We start from the raw sequence: 22,075 nt of genomic DNA on the forward strand, positions 1-22,075 counted from the left end.
AATGATACAGTATAATGGTTTAACAAAGGCTTGGGTCAGAGAAACGTAAGTTAAATCCCAGTCTGGCCAATTATGAACTGAATAAACTTGGGCATGTCTCATAACCTCCCTGGGTCATGGTTTCCTCATCTGTGAAAAAGGCAAAACAATAAAATCTGAGCCATAGAGTTTTTGTGAAGATCATACAAGATGATTTATGTAATGTGCATAGCATACTGCCTGGTATGTAAGAGACGCTTCATAAACAGAAAACATTAGTATTAGAACAAACAGTGCAAAATGCAGGCCTTGCTTCATGATGTCAACTACTCAGATGCAAACCTTATAGGGTTACAGCTCCCAGCAAAAGCGTCAACCTGGAGCTGTGGCAACTTCTTATGTCTCATGGAGAATTTCGGGCTCCTGAGTTCTAGAGATATTTTCTCCCCTTCTCTGAAGACCCTATTTATATTCAAGCTCTTTGGCAAAAAATACTAAAAATTATCCTCTGCTAAAAATTCCACTTGTCTTTCTGAAGACATAAATTGACTCTGCTCTTAAAAGTGATCAAGCTCGTCTTCCCCCTCTGATCATTTATTTTGAACATAAATAAGGTGAAAATAGAAATAAACTCTCCTGGTATATGTGTGTTTATGGTAAACGTATTTGTTATATGTACAAGCGAGTCTTCTAAGTCCCCGTTTCTCTGTTTTGTTTATTATGTTGGGACGATAACAATATCTATCCCAAGGACTTTTCGTAAGAATGTAATGAGTCAAGGCAGAAAATTCCCTGACATGTAGCTGGTACTCAAGTGATGTTAGTCTCCTTCCACCTTCTAGAAAAGAGAAACATAATATGGAGGTTATAATCTGAATGGGGAGACTTTACTTTTTCAAAATTCCACCCTTATTTACTTCCCCTATCCCTACACTACCCAAAATCATCAGGTCTCAGTCAAAAGTAATTTAATTAATTATTTACACACACACATACACACACACACATACACACAGTTGGCATAGGGTTCGTAAGACTCCTTTTTTATATTAGAGACAGATACTACCAAATATTTATTCAAAATAGTTGTAGAGATCAATGAAATGATAGGAAGTTAATATAAGATTTACTATGTCATCAGAAGTAATCAATTAATTTTTTTATTTTTTATTTTTATTGAAGTTGATTAGTAAGACTCCTTTGATGAGTATAAGTACTAGGTAGCTAGCAAGAGCTTCCTGCTAGCTTCTCTAATGTGCTTTTAATAAATCTTACACTAGCCCTCCATCTTCTGGAATTACGGTAAGCATGACGCCCAAATCACCTGAGGAAGGGCCAGGTTACTGAGTCACAGGCAGAGATCTCCCAGGGCAACCTGGTACAGAGTGCCTGCTTGGGAAAGGCCAGTGCCTCGCACTTGTTCAGCCAAGTAAGTGCAGGCACACCTCATTAAGCACCGCTCTCACTTTGTGGAGTTCATATCATGCTGCCAATATTGGAAATATTTTTATAATTAAAAAGTGTTTATATTCATAACTCCTTTTTTTTGGGGGGGGCAGAAAAACAACATGGGTTTATTTTAAGGCAAGTACAACAATTAAGACCACACAGGTCTTAATTAAGACAAACACAGGTCAAGTTAAATTTTTTATGTTTTTTTTTTCTTTTAGGAATGCTGGGGGAGGAACCTACTATACAACACCATCACACTTTGTAAATAAAAAGTATCAGATACTTGACTTCTTCATCCGCCAACTTCAACAAAAAATTAATTATTTTCTTGTTTTGTAAAAGACCTACAACTGGGAAAAGAATTATATCTCGTAATTGTACAGGGGGGAAACCCCACATAGGTTTCTTGAATTTTCACTTTGGCAGCTAGAAATGGTCGGGCAAGATGAGAAATGATCCAGTGAACTCAACTTTAAATATTATATTAATGGCTCTGAAAAACAACAAAAAAATAGCCTGATTACAAATCCACACATTTGTACAGCACGGTTAGAGAAATTTAAAATGACGCACAGCACATACATAATCTATAGAGACTCCCATAGGTCTATGGGGGTCTCTACAGAGAGTCATTACTGGGTCGCTACGGGGATTTGGTCCATAAGTTATAATTTTTGAAACCCCGAGTGGAGCAGTGAGCACAGCCATCCTGGAAGGGGAGGGGGATTTTAAAATCATTATTCATTTCGTTGGGCCGCGTCCCTGTACTGGGGTCTCTTGGGATCTCAGAAACGGGGAGGCGAATTAAAGTCACCTGCAGCTTCGCAGAGGGCTGAGGCTGGCGCGCGCGCTCTCTGAGCTCCCGGGTCTGCGGAAAAAGCGGTGGGCAAGTTTGGGTTCTTTTTGCGTCTCTGCAGCCTGAACTGTTTGAGAGGGTCGCGTCTGCTAGGCGAAGCCGGAGCGGGCCAGGGCAGAGGAGGGCCGGGGCAGCTGACTATTTCGTGCAGTTATAGGAATACGGAGCTGCGTGGCGGTAGAGAGAAGGCGTAGATCTGCAGGGCGGCTCGCGTTGCTGCTCACCTGGGGGGTTCCCCGAGCGTCGAGTTCTCAATCCCCAGCCGGTGGGAGTTGAACATCTCCCTGACTTTAGCGAAAGTCTGCTGCTGGGCTGCGAACGTGTGGCCGGAGAGATGGTTCAGGTCCCCGCTGTGGTTCAGATACCAGGACGCCAACTGGGCCGCGGCGCCGGCTGGGGCTGGGGAGCCGGCGGGGGCGGCGGCGCCTGCGGGTGGTGGTGGCCGTGATGCGGGTGGTGATGGCCGGCGGCGGCGAGCGCGCCCTCCTGGCCGGCGGCGAGGTTGAGGGCGCTCAGGGGCGATGTGGGGCCGCTCGGGTGGTCCGAGAGGGCCTCGTCCAGCGCGGGGCGGGGGGACGCCCATGTGCGCCGGCCGCTCGGCCCCGGTGTACAGGCTCCTGGCGCGCACGCCGCACTGGTAGCCCCCGGCGCCCGCAGCCTCCAGGCCCTGCGCGCACTGCCGGCCGTAGGCAGCGGGCGGCGCGGCGCGGCGGCGTAGGGCAGACAGAGCCAGCGGCGGCACCACCAGGCCCGCGCGCCCGGCCTATATTCATAACTCTTATGCAGGGTTTCCTAACCTTGGCACTATTGACATTTGAGGGCAGATAATTCTTTCTGGTGAGGATGTCCCGTGCATTGCAGAATGTTTAACCGCATCCCTGGCCTCTACCAGTAGGTGTCCCCACTCTCCTAAGTTGTGTCACTCAAAAATGTCTCTAGACACTGTCCCTAGGGGGCCAGAATTGCTCCCACCCAGATGAAAACTGCTTTTGTGATTTTCTTTTTTTTGGCCGGGCGGTGCTGCGTGTGTTTCTGACCAGGGATCGAACCCGGGTTCGTGGTAGTGAAAGCACAGAGTCCTAACCACTGGACCACCAGGGAACTCCCGAAACTTGCTTTTCTGAATTATGTATTAAAAGGCCAATTCTCACTCTAGAAGAGGGAGCACTGTAGTAAAGCTCTCAGCCAAGGGCACCCATAGGCAATCCTGCCTTTCTTCTGCCTGAATGGCAAATGTCAGTCTGTACTTCCTGGGAGCCTCCTTCTGCTATTATTTTGGTTTCTGATGAACTGATTTGACCTCCTAAGAGAGCTAAGGAAAGAATACCAGGAATAATGCTGGTAGACCCACCAAAGTGCAAAAGGAGATGTAACCACAGAGATGTGGAAATGCAGGCTTTGGAGGAGCCTTCAAGGAAATAAAGTGAAAATCTGCAGGCGATGAGAGGGTTGACCAACCATTGTGTGAACTATAGTTGGGAGAAGCAGTGGCCAAGGAGTGAGGATCGTGGCTGCAGGGGATTTAAAAAGAAGGAAGAGTTACCACTAATGTGCAAAGCTGGGTAACACATTTGTGTAGAGACCAAGTGTGGTGCTGATCCAGTTAACACTCCTGTTTCCAAAAAGGCATCATGCCACACACACACACACACACACACACACGCGCACCTGCAAGTGGCATATGCCTGTTGCACATTTCCAATGTATGAAGCATTTGTTTATTCATTGAACACTTGCACCAGTTCTGGGAAATATGCTAAGCCAGCATAATTCATCTCAATTTATAGCTGAGAAAACTGAGGCTCAGAGAGGTTAAATGACTTGCCCACATCAGGAACACCTGGACTCAAAAGCACAACCTCAGACTTTGAATCTGAGGCTCACTAAAATCCCACCAAAGCATACTGGCTTTGTCTTCCAAAAGATCACATCTCTGGAGGATCTGAGAAAGCAGGTAGGTGGGGAATGTGCTGGGCCCTGGTGATTGGGGTGATTCTCTAGACAGAATGGTTCTCTAAACCAAAAAAAGTTGGGTCCTCCTTCTACACAGTAATGTGTGTGTTGTTCCCACAATTCTTTGGGAGCCCCCAGATGCCGGGGAGGCAGCATCTAAGACTATGCCTGGCATGCTGTGGGAACTCAGTAAGTGTTTGTTGAATGAATGAGTGATACAAGGTTATTGGAGCTGAACAGACAAGGGTCCCAGTCCTGGTTCTGAAATTCACTATTCATGTGATACTGGTCAAGGTAGCTTAAACTCTCCTCACTTAAAAAATGGGGGTTCTGAGCCTTGCAGGGATCCTGTGTGGATTCAAGGGAGGTAATGAATGAAGAGTATTTTAAATGGTGCTTGGAAAGGTAGAGGCACTCAACAAATGGTAGCTGCCATTTTATTATTGTTTAAGGGGCTCACACCATGAAGTGTAGTACAGTGGCCTTTGATAAATTCAGATCAGATAAGGCCAAAGGAGAAAGACAGAGCTGTGCTTTGGATAGACACTCTGTTCCAAGGGTGGACCAGCCTCACGAACAGCAGAAGTTAGGGATGAAAGAGCTGGATGTGGGATCAGTCTCCTCCTCCTCGGTCCCCTTTCTCCCTAAAATGCCAACCCCAGGCCGGGCCACTTGCTGGGTGGCGCCATGCAGCTCTGGGTCTCTCTCTCGCTTCTCCTGCTTTTCACCTTCTGCCAAGGGCTTCGATCAGAATTAAGACAAGGTTGGTATGGAACATGGGAGCTCCAAGAATAGCCTGGGAATAGGGCCAGGGACCCAGCAGCACAAAGAAAGTCTTGGCCCAACACCTTCTAGCGTGATATTAGGAAAGGCATTTCACCTCTCTGACCTTAGTTTCTTCATGTAAAGTTGGAAGTCCTAATATCTACTTTGAAGAGTAATTGCAAGGATAAAGCTATTCACATCACAGGAACATAAAAGGAGAGTTCAAGAAACTTGTAATCCTGCCTCAGAGGATCTCATGGCATTTTTTTCCCCATTAACAAATATTTACTGAGAACTCAGAGCCAAGCCTGTGTTAGGTATGTAGACTGCAGAAAAGAGTATGATGAGATCCCCGTTCTCAGAATCTTCTTGGTGAAGGAAGGGAAAGAATGATTGAGAGCAGCTCCTGTTTATGGATGCTTTTCTATTTATCAAGCTTTTCATTGGTTACCTCTCACCCTTCGGTAAGCCTAAAATGTGTATATTACATGCCCATTTACAGTGAAGGAAATTGAGTGCCAAAGATACAGGTGATTTGTCCAGGCTCACACAGCTAGAAAATGATGGCGTCAAGTTTCAACCCTGCTCTCAGATTCAAGTAATTCTAAAAGGGGTAGAGCTTTCTGGGTATCGCTGGATCATAATTTATTTAAGCAAGTCTTCTCTGATTAAATGTTGAGATTGTTTATGGTTTCTCAATATAATAAGTAATGTTGCAAGTAAATCAGTGTGAGCATTTCTGACTGTTTAGTTAGGATAGATTATAAGAAGTGGAACCTCTAGGTCAAAGAGGACATGCATTTTAAAAGCTTTCAATACATAATACCTTCTATTAAAATTCCCATAATTGCCACTTATGAAACACTTCTGATATGCCAGGAACCAAGTTAAGTGCTTTACATACATGATCTCATTTAATATTTCCACCAGTCTAAAGAGGAAGATTCTATTAATATCTGTATCTTGTAAATGAGGAAGTTGAAAGTCAGGAAGTTAAATTACCGGTCCCAAATAGCAAACTGGCAAGGAGTGAAGCTGGTGTTTGAATCAAAGTGTGACTCTAGGACCCATATTCTTTTTTTTTTTTTTTTAATTAATTAATTAATTTATTTATTTTTGGCTGTGTTGGGTCTTCGCTTCTGTGCGAGGGCTTTCTCTAGTTGTGGCAAGCGGGGGCCACTCTTCATCGCGGTGCGCGGGCCTCTCACTATCGCGGCCTCTCTTGTTGCAGAGCACAGGCTCCAGACGTGCAGGCTCAGTAGTTGTGGCTCACGGGCCCCGTCGCTCCGCGGCATGTGGGATCCTCCCAGACCAGGGCTCGAACCCGCGTTCCCTGCATCGGTAGGCGGATTCTCAACCACTGCGCCACCAGGGAAGCCCCTAGGACCCATGTTCTTAATCAGTTTGCAATCATTAAAGTTCAGCTCTGCTGAGCAGCCCAGCCTTAGCTTACCTCTCCATCCCATAAAATCCCCTAACATCTCCGTATGGGCTACACAGAGGTGTTCTGGGCCTGCCTGCTTCTACCTTTTCATGGTCATATTTTGTGGGCTCTTGAAAGTTGGGATCTTGCCTTACACATTTCTACATCGAGCCAAGAAAAGTGATGTGTACAAAGTAAATACTCCACAAGTACCTGCTGAGTAGTTTCATAGAAATTACACCATGGAGGAAAGGAGGGACCCAGGATTTATTTGGTTGGCCAAAAAGTTCGTTCGAGTTAGTGTGCCCGATTTCAGAAAACCTGAACGCACTTTTTGGCCAACCACTATTTTTCAGGTTTTTTTGTTTTTTGTTTTAATTATCTATCTATCTATCTATCTATTTATTTATTTATTTATTCTTGGCTGCGTTGGGTCTTCATTGCTGTGCGTGGGCTTTCTCTAGTTGTGGTGAGCAGGGGCTACTCTTCGTTGCGGAGTATGGGCTCTAGGCGAGCGGGCTTCAGTAGTTGTGGCACTCGGGCTCAGTAGTTGTGCCTCGCGGTCTCTAGAGCGCAGGCTCAGTAATTGTGGCACATGGGTTTAGCTGCTCCGAGGCATGTGGGATCTTCCCGAACCAGGGCTCGAACCCGTGTCCCCTGCATTGGCAGGCAGATTCTTAACCACTGCGCCACCAGGGAAGACCTGTGCTACTGTTTCTTGGCTGCTCCTCCTTTGTCTCTGCATCCCCTCCCTTCCCTGATTAGCAACTGTTTGAACCTGCCCTTTGGGTCTCAGGGAAGGTCATGGAGGCTGGAGTCTGTCCCCTACAAACAAGGAACGGGGGACACAGAGAGGCTTCCATGCCCAGGAGCCCCTACAGGGTCCTGCTGAGTTTCATTACGTGTGCACTCCCTATGGCATTTCAGGGAAGGCCATGGCAGCCACATGGCACCCACATTTTCATTTAGCCCTGTGCCCCATAAATTTGGTAGCCGGTCCTGTCTGTAGATTAGATAATAGCACAGTGTCAATGTTAATTTACTGAATTTGATTATTGTACTGTGGTTATTTAAGAGAATGCCTTTATTTCAGGAACTTCACTGAAGTACCTAGGATGTCTGCAACACACTTTCACATGCTTTAGAAAAACATAATATATGGTGTGTGTGTGTGGAGAGAGAGAGAGAAAGAAAGATGAAAGTAAATGTGGTAAAATGTAAGCATTTGATGAATGTGGGTAAAGAGTATGCAGGAAACCTTGGCACTATTCTTGCAACTTTTCTTTAAGTCTGAAGTCATGTCAAAATTAAAAGTTGAAAGAATAAATCAAGCATAAAAAAGGAAAAAGTCAAGGAGAAATCACTGCAACCACGTCAGAGCTACTAGGAGAGTGGGATATGGTGTCCCATGAAATCATAGGCAAATGGAAAAGAAATAACAGGGAAACCTTACAAGTGTACCACAGCTGAACCAGCTGAGACCGATGGAGAACTGTCCTTGTGATAAGCATGAACATGTCTAGCTTGTACATTAATATGTTGAGAGGTTAATGCTATTTCAAACCAGAGTCTCTGGCCCTACAACAGAGATCATGAGTGAGCCAATCTAGAAAATTCTACGCTCCAAATCACTCAGCCCGCCCAGGCATCTGCCCCAGAGTCTGTGTATACTGCTACCTGGAGGTTGGTTATAGGGGGTCCTGTGGGCACCATCCAGGCCACTTGGAGCTCTGCCTGTGAAGTGAGGTACCAACCTTCCATCAGTGTGGGGTTGTTGTTTTCAGATTGATCACAAAGGGCGGCTGCCTTCCATTGTCTATTCCCCTGGTAGTGCCAAGAGTCTAACCATAATCCTAAGCCTAACCCTAGCCCATAATAAACCACAGACTTTGGATCGTTCATCTGGTGAAAAATCCCCAGAGGGCTGTCCAAGACGTGAGGGCTGCAAATAATGGGGTTTCAGTAGCTCTAGAGGGTCCCATCTTTTTATGTAATGAACTCACCCCAATAAACCTGGTTTGGCTGGGCCCTGGGCTTCTTTGGGGTTGATATCCCAGCCGTGGGGGGTATGCAGAGACTTCTGGGTCTAGGACCTCTATGCTCTGCGGGCAGGGCCTACTAATGCTATGCTGTTCTGTGGCTCAGGGGGGCGCTGCAGCTCTCACCAAGTACCATCTTTAAGGGCTAAACAAACCAGACCCTCACCAACAGATTACAGCACTGAATGGAGAGCTAACGAGTTGTCAGCCATCACTCTGTTTTCCTCACCCTCACAATTTTGCCATGAACTTGTAGTAGAATGATCAACTGGGTAAACGTGATCATGGGGGAAGAAGGGGAGTATTTGTTGTGTTTGCAGTATGATTATTTCACGAGTTAGTTTTTGGAAGCTGCATCAATGGACAGGACAAATGGAACCACACAGCAGTCACAGGAGCCATCATAGCTGGTGCAGCCCTAGCTCCCGGGGCATTAGGGCTGGCAGTTTGGGGGTCTATTACTAGATGAAGAGGCAAAAAAAAGTCATTTCTCCTATGTCCTGTTGGGTAGCGTAACTCCTCTCCCTGCTCCACGTTGCTCCCAGAGTCTATTCTTAATATAACCGCCAGAAGGATCTTTTCCAAACATAAGTCAGATGACATCATCGCTCTGCTCAAACCCCTCCTATGGCTCCTAAATTCCTCAGAATAAAAGGCAAAGTCCTTGTAGTGACCACAGGGCCCTCCATGATCTGTGCCCGCACTACTTCTCTGACTGCATCTCCCTTCATGCTCCTGACCCCTCAGCACTCCAGCCATGATCCTCAAGCACTCCGACCTCAGGTCCTTAGCCCTAGAAGTTTCCTTGGTCTGGACAGTTCTTCCCATGGATTCCGTGTGGCTCATGTCCTTCTTCACTCAGCTCATGACTTGAATGACACGTTAGGAAAGACCTTCCCTGAATAACCTCTGCAAAGCAACAACCCTCTACCTCTTATCCCATCCCCTGGACACGCTAGTCCTCTTACCCAACTTTATGGTTTGCCATAATCTTTCTACCACCTGACACATTAAACCTGTGTTGGTTCATTCATTTAGTGGCTATTTCCCCCACCCTACACATGCACGCGTACTCACATACACACACACCTCCCTCCTTGATGTCAAATCCCCACCACCTAGAACAGAACACATAGTAAGTGCTCAAAAAAGGTTTCCTGAATGAGGAACGCCTCTGCTTACACTGTTCCTCGGGCAGGGCTGTCCTCTACTGGTCTGGCTTTAGAACTTCATTTTTCAAGCTCTGGCTGCCTCATGTGTAACTTCCTATTATGCCTCCAATCACCAACCTGCACTTTGCTGAAGAACAGATGTTTGTTTCTACGGGGTTTTACCGTACACAGCCCTCTGGACTGGAGATGGGGTTTAGAGGCAACAGCGAAGCAGCGTGTTGCTGGAGATGGGAGAAAGTAAGCGCAGGAAGAGACCCTGCCCTGAGCTCTGGAGAGGCAGCAGTTTACCAAGTTTCTGGCCCTGGGAGCCGTCCTTCTAGCCCAAACTAGCATGGCTGTGGTCTGGCTACAGAACACATAGCCCATCAAGATGCTGTCCGCACATAGGCTCCTGGAAAGGAGGAGAGCGTTTTGCGGCATGGTGCTGATGGAAGAAATAGTGGCACGCATACAAAGGCATACCTGTGCCATCCCTGAGTTAGGCAAGGCCCTGCCCAGGGCTCTCTTTCAGAAGGCAGAGCTGGGGAAAGCAAGGAGAAAGTGGAAGGGGTGGTACCCACACATTTAGTCCCTAACGACTCTACCCAGCCTATCACTTTGTTTTTGCTTAGAAGGGTTGGGGAGACTGGAGCCTGGACAGGGAGAGATTGGAAAAGGGAAAGCTAGGAGAAAAGCGATCCTGCCACCCACCTACCTCCAAAGGCAGCCTTGTGCAGCAAGCACCCCCATTCTCATGCGGGAGACTCGTTCCCACGTACCCCCAGGGGGATGGGTGGACAGCCAGGTTCTTTGCTGGCTCATGGCCTGGGGCAGAGACCACCAGGAGGATGAGAAAGATAAGGCTGGCCAAACACCAAGCCACCCAGCTTTCTGTCTCCACACAATCCCACTCAAGCTGCCTTGACCTCTCACGTTCCACGGCGGGTGGAGGAGCAGGAAAGGGCATAAACCGTGTCCTGGGGGGCAGAGTCTCTGCCATTACTTCTTTGCTTTACCTCCTCCTCACCCCAAAGGCTAGGAATCCCCTCCCCACCCCACCTCAGGGATTAACGTGAAAAATCACTGCAGTAGAACCAGCATGGGACTCTGGTGTCATCAGATGACTCAGTTTCAAATCTAAGCCTGTAAAAGGTTGAAAGCAACCTAAATAGTCACCAGTGTAAGTGTGGTTAAATAAACTTCGTACATCCAAACAATGGAATACTATACAGCCAGAGAAATGAATGAAGAAACTTTTATGCTGTGAGTGATCTTCAAGATATATGAAGTGAAAAAAGCCAAGTACAACACAATGTGTATAGTGTACTACAATTCTGTAAAAAGGTGGGATAGATAAGAATCTTATGTCTACATGTCCCTGGAGATATGGAGATAGATAAGAGAAGAGGAATAGAGAGGAAGAGGGGCAGTGAGAAGGAGAGGGACAGAAAAAATAGGCATAGAAAGAAGGGAGAGAAGGGGGGAATAAAGAGAGGGGATATAGAGAGAAGAAAGGATAGAGGGAGTGAGCTGGAGCTCTATCTTGGGAAGAAGACACAAGAAACTGATGGCATTTGTTTCCTCTGTAGAAAACAACTGAGTGGCTGCAGGTGCAGGAAGAGGGTCAAGGGTGAGAGATGTTTCACTGCGTATTCTTTTTTTACCTTTTGAATATTGATCCATGTGAATATTATTTATATAAAATAACGGTTTGATTTTTAAAAAGCAGCTACAACGAAGGACCCTGGCTTTGCCACCTTCTTTCTGTGTGGCCCCAAGCAAGTAACTTGGTGGAGTCCCAGTCTGTAACACAGGACTGTCATCAACTAATTTGAGGGTTGTTTTGGGGATCCAGAAGATCTCACAAGCGAATCTCCCAGCCCTGTGTCTGGCACACAGTATGTGCTGCTGCTGTTGTCAGAACCCCCAGCAACGAATCCCAGTGACTTTGGAAGGATTCCAGCATCTCTCTGAGCCCCAGTTCTCTCCTCCAAAACCCTGGGAGAATAACCAACAACCGCATAGGGCTGCTGGGCGGATTCACCCAGGGAAGTGCCAGCACACACAGATGAGCCCTGAGTTTATGTTCATTGTGTCAGAGCTGATCTCAGACTTTGTGCCTGGATGATCTAGTTGCACCCCGCAGCCCCATGCCCCCACCTCCACCCAGAGTCGCGGGAGGAATGAGCCAGAATAATAACAGAGGCCACAGCCCCATCGGTGCTGGAAGTGGTCACTTTATTGGTTGGAAAAGAAGCAGCTGTGGCCGCTCAGGAGGGAGCACAGAGGCCAGGAAGGGAGGAGGGCAGCTGGGCTGGAGCCAGACAGGGCCAGGCAGACACTTCCACTCCCCCACTCCTCAGGCTGGTGGCTAGAGGTGGAGGAAGAAAATCACAATAATACCGTCAACAACAGTATCCATGATACTGGACAAGAGTGCCTGCAGCTTAAATTCTGGGCCAAAGCTCCCCCTACCCCATCACATCCCCCCTTAGCTCCCTACCCCCGCCCCCCAGGAAAGCCTCACCGTCTTGAGGCCCTGGGGCTCTGCCTGCACTTTTTGGAAGGTCCTAGACTCATCTCTTCTGCTTCTGACCATCCCCGGACACACCTGGGTATACCATGGTCCCCACTGACCATTGTGACCTTCCTGAGGGGCCACTGTCATTTATGTCCCTAAGAATCCTTCCACCACTAGGAAGTTCCACCATGCCCCTATTCCTTTGGTTAAGCTGGGTTAGCCGATCAAAAAGATCTTATTTATCCCATTTTATAAGCAAAATATTTGCAGTTCAGGGAGGTGAAAAAGGCTAGTCAAGTGTCAGAGCTGAAATCTGAACCCAGGTCTTCCTGACTGCAAAGCCAGCCCATGCAGCTGACACTGATGGAGGCAAGAGGCGGAGAGTTCTGGTCCCTGGGGAGACCGTGGTTTTCTCTCTCTCTCTCTCTCAGGCACTGAATTAACAACCTTGGGGCCTTGGGCACATCCTCCCCTCTCTCTGGGTCTCAGTCTTCACATCTGGGCAACAGGTTTCATCACTGACCTGCCAGTCCCTTGGCTGAGAGCTTATCAAAAGTATTGCACGATCAACAATGAGATTTCAACCAAAGGGCCCTTCCAGGTTCTTGCTTGTCCGGTTCCCTCTGTCTGAAACAGCCTCCCCACTGCTGTACTTCACCAGACTACCGACCTTTCATTCATCCTTCAGGATTGGCTCAGGGTCCCTTCTGGGAAGCCTGGTCCCTCCTTTCCCCACCCTGACCTGGGTGAGGCTTTCCTCTTCTATGTCCCCGTCACACCCAGCCCTTCCCTCCATTGCAACAACGACTACAGGCACTGGGGGCGTCTGTCCATCTGTCTGCCTCAGCCACTGGGCTGCAAGCTCGGTGAGGAAGGGCGGTGGTCACCTTCCGTCCCAGAACCTGGCACAGAGCTGGCGGTACAGTGCTGGATCCTGCAATGGCCTGACGATGCACGTTCTTTGGTTTTGCTTCTCTTTATTTTCTTACACTTGCTTTATGACTTAATATTGTTTTATTTTTAATTATATGTGGGGAAAGAGAGGCTCCACAATCTTTTCCTTCCAGCGTCAGAGCCCCTCGAGGTGGCTGAATGTAGCCCTGCCTGCCACAGAGTAAGTGCTCAACACACTTGAAAGGGGCATTTGAGAAACTGAACTGAAATTAACTGATCTCTACCAGCTCTGTCCTGAAAAGCCAAGCTTTTTGGCGAGAGTACAGATCAATTCTTCTGCCTCGCATTGGCCTATGTGAAGAGCTTCCTACTTCCCCAACCCATCCAGCCACCGCCCGCCCCCCCAGGACACAGCTGCTCCTCCAGCCGCTGCTGACTTATTTACGTGGGTGTTAAGGGGAAAAGGAGTAAATCTTCTCACAGCCCAATTCATCAGCAAATACTGTCCCATCCACCTTCACATAGGTCCCAAACGCAGCCACTTATGTCACCTGGTCCATCATCTCCCACCTGGTCCATCATCTCCCACCTGGTCCATCATCTCCCACCTGGCCTCTTGCAGGATCCTCCTCGCTGGTCTCCCTGCTTCTGCCACTGCCCCCTAGGGCCTCCACACAGCACCCTCAGCAATCTTTGCAAATCTAAGTCAGAGCGTGTCCATCCCCAAGGGCCCGACATCTCTGGGTCAAGACCATGGGTCAAGACCAAAGTCCTTACATGGTCTATCAGGTCCCTCCGCTTACCGCCTACCTCTCGGACCCTCTCCTCTATTGCCCTCTCCTTGATCACCAGGCTCCAGCCTTCTGGCTTTTCCTGAAACTCACCAGGGAGGCTACTGCGTTACACCTGCTGCCCCCTCGGCCTGTAACATTCTCCCTGATATGCTCGCGGCCCCCTCCATCATTTCCATCAAGTCTGTTCATATGCTGCCTTCTGGGAGGTCCCATGAAAAAACTGCAGTACTGCTCCCTGCCGCCCCCCATCCCCACTCCTTATCCCCACTCTGTTTTCTTTTTCTCCAGGCCACTTATTTCCTGCTAACATTTCACAGAGTATACTTGCATATTTATTTTGTTTATCATTCACTAGCATATAAAACCATCAGAGAGAAATTTGTGTCCTATTTGTTCACACGTGGAGCATCCCCAGCACCTAGAGCAGTGCTTGGCACGTGATGGATGCTCAGTGAATCTGTTGAGTGGATGAAAGTAAACCAAAGGACAGAGAAGGGAACAGCAGTGTGTTAGCTCAGGTTCTCCTTTTCAGCCTGCAGGTGTCATCACATCTGGGCATCAATGCACCCCTCCCCCCAGGCCACCTACCTCAGAAGACAGGTGTGACACAGGACACTTTCCCGCAACCATTGTGGCAGCATTTCAACAGACCAGGACACTGGCTGTCCACCTGGCACTGGTCCAGGCAGAGGCCGAGCTGGGGGAAGGCGATGTCCACCTGAGGGCAGGAACCCTTCTTTTCTGGGTGGAAAAAGGGGTGGGGGGGTGGGCAGAGGGGAAGCAGGGAGCTGAACACGTCTCCACAGCACGACCACCTACCTGGATTCACAAACAAGAGAGCTGCCTGCCTAAGTGGATCTTGGGGGCTGGAGTGGATCTCAGGGGACCTTGGGAGATCACCTGCAACCTCCCTTCCTTCTGCTGTCTTCCTGAGTGGTTTGGGATCATAGGGCCCTAGTTTGAGTCCCAGATCTGCCTTTTCCTAACTATGTGACCTGGGGCCAGAAATCTCCCAGAGCCCTGTGTCTTCAGGTGTCACATGAGATCCGTGCTGCCCACATCGTGGGGCTGCTGTGGAAGCAGTGGAGGCAACAGACATCTATTCCTTCTCCCTGCACAGTCAAAGTCCTTGTAATAAGAATAATAATGAGTAAGGACAGCAGTTAACACTTAGCTGCTTCTATGTGCCAGGCATTATCCTAAGCATTTGACGTATATTAACTCATCTAATCCTCATGATAATCCTAAAACAGGGTGCGAGGAACTGTTACTATTTCCTCATGTTGCAGATGAGGAAACTGAGGTACCAAGAAGTTAAGTAATTTGCCTAAGGTCATACAGGGTAGAGACAGGATTTGAACCCAGGAATCTGGCTTCAGGTCTGTGTAACATGCACTCTGCTGCTTTGTAAGCTGTAAAGTGCAGTGCACGTGTGAGGGGTTACACACCCACAATCTCTTCACTCACTCCCATCTATTCACTCCCAGTTACCACCAACTAGCACCAAGGCTCCCATACAACCTCACTCATCCACACCCAGACAAGCATTCTTCCACTAACACACACACAAACAGATAACACCACAGAGATGTGCTGATTACAAAGCCCTTAGTGTAAATTCATTTTCTCCTTTAAACCTCCACATCAACTCTCTCTTCTGTAGGGGTTATTTCTACCCTGCTCCTACTACAGAGGAGGAAAATTAGACCCAGAAATGTGAAGGCATCACCCAACAGCACACTGCTGACCATAAGTAAAACCAAGACCTGAGCCCAACCTTCCAATGTCCACACACACACACACACACACACCCTGTGCTCCACTTCCAGGGTCAAGGAGAAGGGAGCTGGCTCAGTGCCCAGAAGCCCCAGGAGCAAGCCCAGCCAAATGTCAAAGGGGCACAGAGCTGGGTGATGAGCTGCAGGGGACAGGAGGGGCTGCCTTCCTGGCACAAAGACACCCTTTCCCTTGAGAAGGGCAGGAGCTCTCAGTACCGAGCTGCCCCTGGACAGAAGGGCATCGGGAGCGGGGTACTCACAAAACGAGCCGCTGTGTGTGGAGGGTCTACTCTCTCCTGAGACATTTCACATGTATGATTTCATTTAGCTTCATGTCGACCCTACAACATATGGGATTCTCATCCCATTTAGCCAGCGAGAAAGCAGAGGCTCAGAGAGGTGAAGCGACTTGCTCAGGACCCACAACCAGCAGATGGCACAACTGGGATTCTAGCTCAGGAGGCCCTCTGGTCCTGCCCCTCTTCCTGCCTCAGTCTGTCCATCTGAGACCAGGGAATAGCAGAGACCCCCCCCTAAAGGCAGAGACTCCACTTTTTTCCATCCCCCTCTCTCAGCTGCCTGTCTGCCATCCTCCTTTCTCTCCCAGTGTCCTCCTCTCCTTCCGGTCCTCCTCCCTCTGGTCCAGATTAGAGGCCCCTAGACCCAGAAGCCCCCTGATGGGCCTGTCCTCCCTCCACCTCCCACCTCCCTGCTCACGAGTGACTGAATCTCCAATTACAAACCTTCCCGGCCCCTGTGGGCAACTTCAGAGAAATCACAAGGTGGGAGCATCACAGAGGTTTTTTTTCTGGATAAAGACAAGTGATCCCAGCACCTTGGGATCCAAGTCATATCCCTTCTTCTAGTCCTCAGTCTTTCCCTCTGAAAAATGAGAAGCTTGGATTCCACAGCGTCCTGCTCTGATAGGAGCCCCCATGGCCTGCTGGACAGTCTTGAGCTCCAGCAAGTACTTTTTATGACAGGCCAGCTTCACACACTTTCTCTCTCTCACTCGATCCTTAGAGTGGAAGAGAGGGTTTTAAAGATGAAGAAGTGGGAGGAGTGCTCTGGGAGGGGTCCTGACATTCTTCAAAGCACTCAGGCAGAAAGGAAGTCCCTGTGTTATGACTCCTGCCCAGCCAGAGACGGCAATGTGACCTTGGACAAGAACCCTTCTCTCTTTCGTAGCTCACATCCACATCTTTAAGATGGGCTGGGTGCTCTCCTAAACCTGGAAAGTCTCCATCTGGACAGAGGAATTCGGGGAGTCCTGCCAGCAGGCGTCCCAAGTCCTTCCTCCTGGGTTGGGGGGGCCCCAGGGTAGGGACTCTGATAGGGAGAAGCGCCCCAGACCTTGGGGCCCGGCCCATCGGGCAGCCCTAGGCTGCCCCGCGGCTAAACCCAGCCAGGAGGAAAATCCGAACGAGCTCCCCTGATCTCAGAGAACAATGTTCCGGAACAACGGCCCCCGCGGTGCGTCCCGGAAGTCCGTCATGCCCCAGAGCATTGAATCCGGCTAGGAGTGGGGGACCTCCCTTCCCCCTGGCTGCACTTCAGCGACGCCTAGGTCTCACCCGAGCCACGGGAAGGAGAGCACGGGCTGATCTGGTTCCATCCGCCTCGACCTGGTCGGGGACCCCTGGGTGGGTCGCGCCCCAGATCCCGGAACAGAACTGGTCATCCCTCCTCCTCCCAACCCCCGCTGCCCCGCCCCGCCCCGCCCCGCGTGGGTCCCCCGGGGTTACCATTGGGCATCTGGCAGACGGTGGCGCAGCCGGCCCGGCAGCACTTGAGATTGTCCGCGCATTCCCCATCCGAGAGGCACTCCTGCGTGCAATTCAGGTCCACCTCCAGCGAGGGGCACACGCCTGATTTCTCTGCTCCTGTGCCTGGGAGGCGGACGGGCAGTGGGGGACTCAGTCCCGCTCTCAGAGGATGCCCGCCTCCCGTCTGACGGCCCCAAATCTCAGTCTCCCGGGAAGTCTGAGTCTCAGTCCCTGCTCCCCACACCCCACTACAGCCTCGAGAGAGCTTCACCTCCAGGGCCGGGGTCCCCGATACCTGGGACGACAGGAGTGACCAAACTCTTGGCCTCTGAGCCCTCAATTCTTAGGGGACCCCCGCACAACTAAGCGTCTAGGAGCTTTCCATGTCCAGGCAGAGGGTCCCCGCCTCTGGCCACTGAGTCTCCACTGTCAGCAAAGAGTCTTCCCATCTCCCCCCGCGCATATGTCAGCCTTCAGTGTCTGCCCATCTCCAGCACATTGGACCCCACATTTAAAGCTCCAAGGGTCACCACTTTTAGGCACCAGGGATCCCCGCATTTTAGTCTCCATGGGACTCCCCACTTCCACCCCGGGAATCCTCACTTCTCTGTCCCCAGAGAGGCTAGGCTTCTGCCGGGCTCCTTCCCGGCGCTCCTGGTTCGGCCCCTTTGGGCGCCAGGCCTCTCCCCGCCCCACTCACCTGTGACCGGGGGGAGGCCCAGCAGCAGGCCAAGGAGGAGGGCGGCGACGAGCAGACCGAAGCGGCAGCTAGGCATGGTGCTCGCCGGGGCGGGAGTGAGGCGCCGCCCGGAAGGGGGGATTTAACCGCTCGCCCGGGGGGCGTGGGGTAGGGGCGGGGCCGAAGCCGTGCGGGTAGAGGGCTCAGCGGACAAGGCAGGCGGGCCGGCTGCAGCCTCTTGCCATTTCACAATGCCCCAGGATCAGGTGTCACCCTGGCCCCAGTGGGAACCAGGAACCTAAGCTGCTTCCAGGCCGGTGCAGCTCGACCAGCTGCAGCTGGACCCTTGTCCACTCCTCCTTCCCCACCTCCCTCCTGGGGCCCGTGGGCAGGGCAGCAGGAGGCCGAAGGCCAGATCCAGGACTCCGGGGTTCCCATTCCCGGTAATGCCCGCTGCCGGTAAAGGAGGGGGAAAGGGCGGGACCCACAGGGAGGAGGCTGCGGATGAAGTGGTTGGATTCGGGGTCAGCAGGTCAGAGTGCAGATTGCTCTTTAGAGATTCATGGTGGAGCTGCTGTGTAGGGATACAGAGCACATAGTAGGAGCTGCAGGAAAAATTATTCATGAATGAACCGACTGGACACAAGAAACTGAGGCCAAAGAAGGTGAAACACCTATTAACATCTAGAGCCATTTCACGTGTGTTTCTCCCTCCCTCTCTTTTCCACACCAGCACTGTCTCAGGGCTCGCCGTGTGCAGCTCTGTGTTCAGCGTCTCACGGAGCCATGGGTCTTCCCAGACACCTGTGAACAGACGGATATTGTTGTCATCAGCTGTGCCTGACAGGTGGACTGGATGTGCAGAGGGCGTACCCTGCCACCCAAGGTCCCATGAGAAGCTGTAGAGACAAGGTTGGATCCCAAGTCTCCATCCCTCCAAGCCCTTATTTTTTCCATTCCGTCATAAATGTACGTTCTTCGTGACACATCTAGGGCACACAGTTGGTGTAGAGAAAGTAATTAAAGGAGACTTCGGCCCTGGCCTTGGGATGACAGGGTCTGGGTTTGACTCCCACCCACTTCCACCATCTGCCAGCTGAGGGACCTTGAATGAATCACTTCCCTGTTCTGAGCTGCCACATTGTCATCCCCAAAGATGTGTGAGTGGTCCAAAGATGGTGTCTCCTGTTAGAAAGGAGACTGCTGAGTATACACCAAGCTTTAACGTGCAGGCTGGTAAAGGCCAAAACACAGTTACCCAGCAAGAAGTACCTTCAAACATCCTTCCTGATCCAAAATCTGAGGTCAGTAAGCTCCAGGAGGTCTTTGCTGATGGAGGGTACAAGGGGTTGGGGGCAACGACCATTGGGATGACAGGTGAGTAGGAGCTGGTGACAGACGTACATCCAGCCACTGTCCCCACAGATGGGTCCCGGGGGAAAGAGGCTGAGAATGCCTCCCCAATTCCCATGTTCAGCCTGGGGGCTGGAGACAGGTCCTGGTTGGGAGGGGCCAGGGCTGTTTACTCTGGGCACAGGGAACAGTCAACAGCCAAGACGCAGGAGCCGGGTAGGGGCGCAGCCCAGGGCGGCTCCTGGAACTCAGTCTAGGGCAGCAGAGGACACTTTGATGAGCAAATGGTCTTAGCCTGTGGACCCAGCTGCCTACTGGAACTTCAGCCTCAGGCACTGCTCTCCACAGCCTTCTTCTGGTACCTAGCCAGCTCCCCAAGCCAGGAAACTACCCGACCTCACCCCTCCCCAGCCCTCTTGGGCTCTCCTGGAGATTGACTCTCTGTGACAGAAATGGGGATTAGTCTGAGGCCAAGAGGATGGGGCGGGGCACACGGATGGAGGATAAAGTTTCATAGGCCAATGATGTTTAGAAAGTTTCATAGGCCAATGATGTTTAGCTTTTGTGATGCTAGCCTGTGCGCTAGGTATATTCATATAGTTTGCTTCTACATAAAATGTAAAAAGGGCAGAGGCTTTAAAACCAAATACATTCAGATCCAAATCAGGGGTTGGCTACTTCCTGGCTATGTGACCTATAACAGCACCTCACATTTTGGACCTACATCTTCTTCTTCCTTAAAAGGGGTATCATGAGGGAATTCCCTGGCAGTCCAGTTGTTAGGACTCCGTGCTTTCACTGCTGAGGGCCCAGGTTCAATCCCTGGTCGGGGAACTAAGATCCTACAAGCTGCGCAGCGAGGCCAGAAAAAGGGGGGAGGAGGAGTATCATGAGAAGTGTTTTGTAGGGTAATTTTAAGGTTTAAAAGGAAAAGCATAAACCGGAGGTTGCAAACCTGGCTAGAATATTGTATTGTTAGCCCACACAGTACATTTTAAAAGTTTGAATTAGTTGCTAAATTTAAGAGTGGGGGATTTCACATGAAAGTAAAACTCTAGCATCTTTCAGAGAAAGGAAACGATCTGGGAACACAGTCTTGCAACATTCCATGGCAACCGTCTACTAGAACAGTGGGCCTCAAACCTGAGCAAGCATCAGAATCACTTAGACGACTTGTTCAAACACAGCTTTGAGAGCTCTACCTCCAGAGTTTTGATTCAGTAGGAGCGTGAGAATCAGCAACTAACAGGTTTCCGGGGCTGCTGTTGCTGCTGCTTAAGGGACCACACTTTGAAAACCATGAATAAGCTAAGCAGAGCTGCTCTCTTGTTATGAGAGGAGCGATCTCTCCAGTTTCCATAATGCCCACCATCCTCACCATTGTCTCCCCTGTCCCCACTCCCACTCCAAATACTTCCATCCACATCACTCGCCTGGCCTGGAAGGGATTTAAAACTGTGACCTCTCGGGTGGGCTCACAGGAGGTGTTCAGTAAAAGGTAACTTGTTTTTATTTAACAATCTGATAGCAATCTTAATAATTAGGTATTATTCTCATTTTACAGATGAGGAAACTGAAGTGCAGCTAAGGGAAAGTGACTTGCTGAAGGAAACAGCAGTAAATGAGAAGGAAGACGCTTGCAAAGCCTTTTAGTTGTGTGGCTGCAGTTATTTCAGTGTTACACACACACACACACACATACACACAGAACTCTATCTGAGGTTAGCACAGATGATGCATCAAAAAATTTGAACGTGACTTCATGAGTGTAAAATCATATTTATCAAGGAAGAAAGGAAAGAAGAAAAGGTTGAAACAGGAGGTGATATGAGTCAGCTGCAGACATGCCTGCTCTTAGATGACTGTAAACAAGTGAACATTGAAGATCTGAGAAATTCCCAGGAACGAACAGGGTGTCTTTAACCATACAATGGGGCTTTGTCCTCTTGGACTGTTGGACCCATTCAAACTTCCTTCACTCCAAGGAAACCTCTCTGTCTGAGTGTATTGGCTGTTTTGTTGTTTTGTCAGCTAGCATTCTTTTGTCCTTTTTCTGATAACAGGGGCCTGATTTTGATTTGGGAAATGACTCTTCCTCCACCCATGACAGGTGGGGTTGGAGGGGACTGCCATCAGAGTTCCTGCCCTACCCCCAGACCGAGAGTGGCCAATCAGATGCTCTCGCTGGAATTTTAATCTTGACCAATGAGTGACAAAAGTTCTGAAAATGTATGGCACTCATTCAAAAGTGGCCTGAGAAGACCTTGGTTCTGTCTTGTTTACCATCCTTTCCAAGCATGGTTCTTTTAGCATTACCTTCAGTTTCGTGAGCTAAACTAAATCAACGCTATAGGTTTCCAACAGAAGATTCCAATGGGATGTAACTTAAGGGTACAGTTAGGAAGGGAGAATGCTTTCCTACACACCTTTTCTGGAAATGGCAGTTCATTTCCAGTCTCAGTATGAAGAGATTCTTCTCCTTCTTTGGAAATATTTTTCCAGTGTGATTTATATTCAGGATTTGTTATCCCTTCCTGTCCTTTCAGCATGTGAGGTTATATGAGTGAATATATTTTCTAAACTGAAAAGCACTAGACAAATGGAAGGACCCTTTATTTTATTTTATTTTTAATATTTATTATTTTATTTTAATTTTTTTTTGGCTGTGTCAG

At 49.5% G+C, this 22,075-nt stretch overlaps 2 protein-coding genes across 3 annotated transcripts; both read right to left on the bottom strand.

The window, feature by feature from the left end:
- Positions 1-1,017: 1,017 nt before the first annotated feature.
- On the bottom strand, positions 1,018-3,272 carry LOC309645339 (uncharacterized protein). Of its 2 annotated transcripts, XM_082430394.1 has the most exons (3): positions 2,512-3,272; positions 2,246-2,299; positions 1,018-1,924 (listed from the first exon to the last, which is right to left on the bottom strand). In XM_082430394.1, exons 1-3 carry the CDS (start codon positions 2,868-2,870, stop codon positions 1,858-1,860), a joined length of 480 nt encoding a protein of 159 aa, XP_082286520.1. In that variant the 5' UTR covers positions 2,871-3,272; the 3' UTR covers positions 1,018-1,857. The 2 variants fall into 2 exon arrangements, with proteins under 2 accessions (XP_082286520.1, XP_082286521.1); XM_082430395.1 differs by having other exon boundaries at positions 1,898-2,299.
- An 8,565-nt stretch (positions 3,273-11,837) lies between these two features.
- Positions 11,838-18,223, bottom strand: LOC309645348 (WAP four-disulfide core domain protein 2). Its single transcript, XM_082430408.1, has 4 exons — positions 18,072-18,223; positions 17,351-17,494; positions 14,416-14,568; positions 11,838-11,989 (listed from the first exon to the last, which is right to left on the bottom strand). The coding sequence occupies exons 1-3, from the start codon at positions 18,145-18,147 to the stop codon at positions 14,417-14,419; spliced, it is 372 nt and encodes a 123-aa protein (XP_082286534.1). The 5' UTR covers positions 18,148-18,223; the 3' UTR covers positions 11,838-11,989; position 14,416.
- Positions 18,224-22,075: the final 3,852 nt, after the last annotated feature.

This window comes from Balaenoptera physalus (assembly GCF_965194825.1).
Source record: "Balaenoptera physalus genome assembly, chromosome: 16".
NCBI classification, from domain to species: Eukaryota; Metazoa; Chordata; class Mammalia; order Artiodactyla; family Balaenopteridae; genus Balaenoptera; species Balaenoptera physalus.

Excerpts from the sequence above, each read along its gene's own strand:
- LOC309645339 (XM_082430394.1), bottom strand. The coding sequence starts at position 2,870 with ATGGGCGTCCCCCCGCCCCGCGCTGGACGAGGCCCTCTCGGACCACCC. Across the intron at positions 2,300-2,511 it reads ACGCTCGGGGAACCCCCCAG|ACCCGGGAGCTCAGAGAGCG; the intron begins GTGAGCAGCAAC and ends CTTTTTCCGCAG. Across the intron at positions 1,925-2,245 it reads AGCCCTCTGCGAAGCTGCAG|AGCCATTAATATAATATTTA; the intron begins GTGACTTTAATT and ends GTTGTTTTTCAG.
- LOC309645348 (XM_082430408.1), bottom strand. The coding sequence starts at position 18,147 with ATGCCTAGCTGCCGCTTCGGTCTGCTCGTCGCCGCCCTCCTCCTTGGC. Across the intron at positions 17,495-18,071 it reads GGGCCTCCCCCCGGTCACAG|GCACAGGAGCAGAGAAATCA; the intron begins GTGAGTGGGGCG and ends TCCGCCTCCCAG. Across the intron at positions 14,569-17,350 it reads CGTCTGCCAGATGCCCAATG|AAAAGAAGGGTTCCTGCCCT; the intron begins GTAACCCCGGGG and ends TTTTCCACCCAG.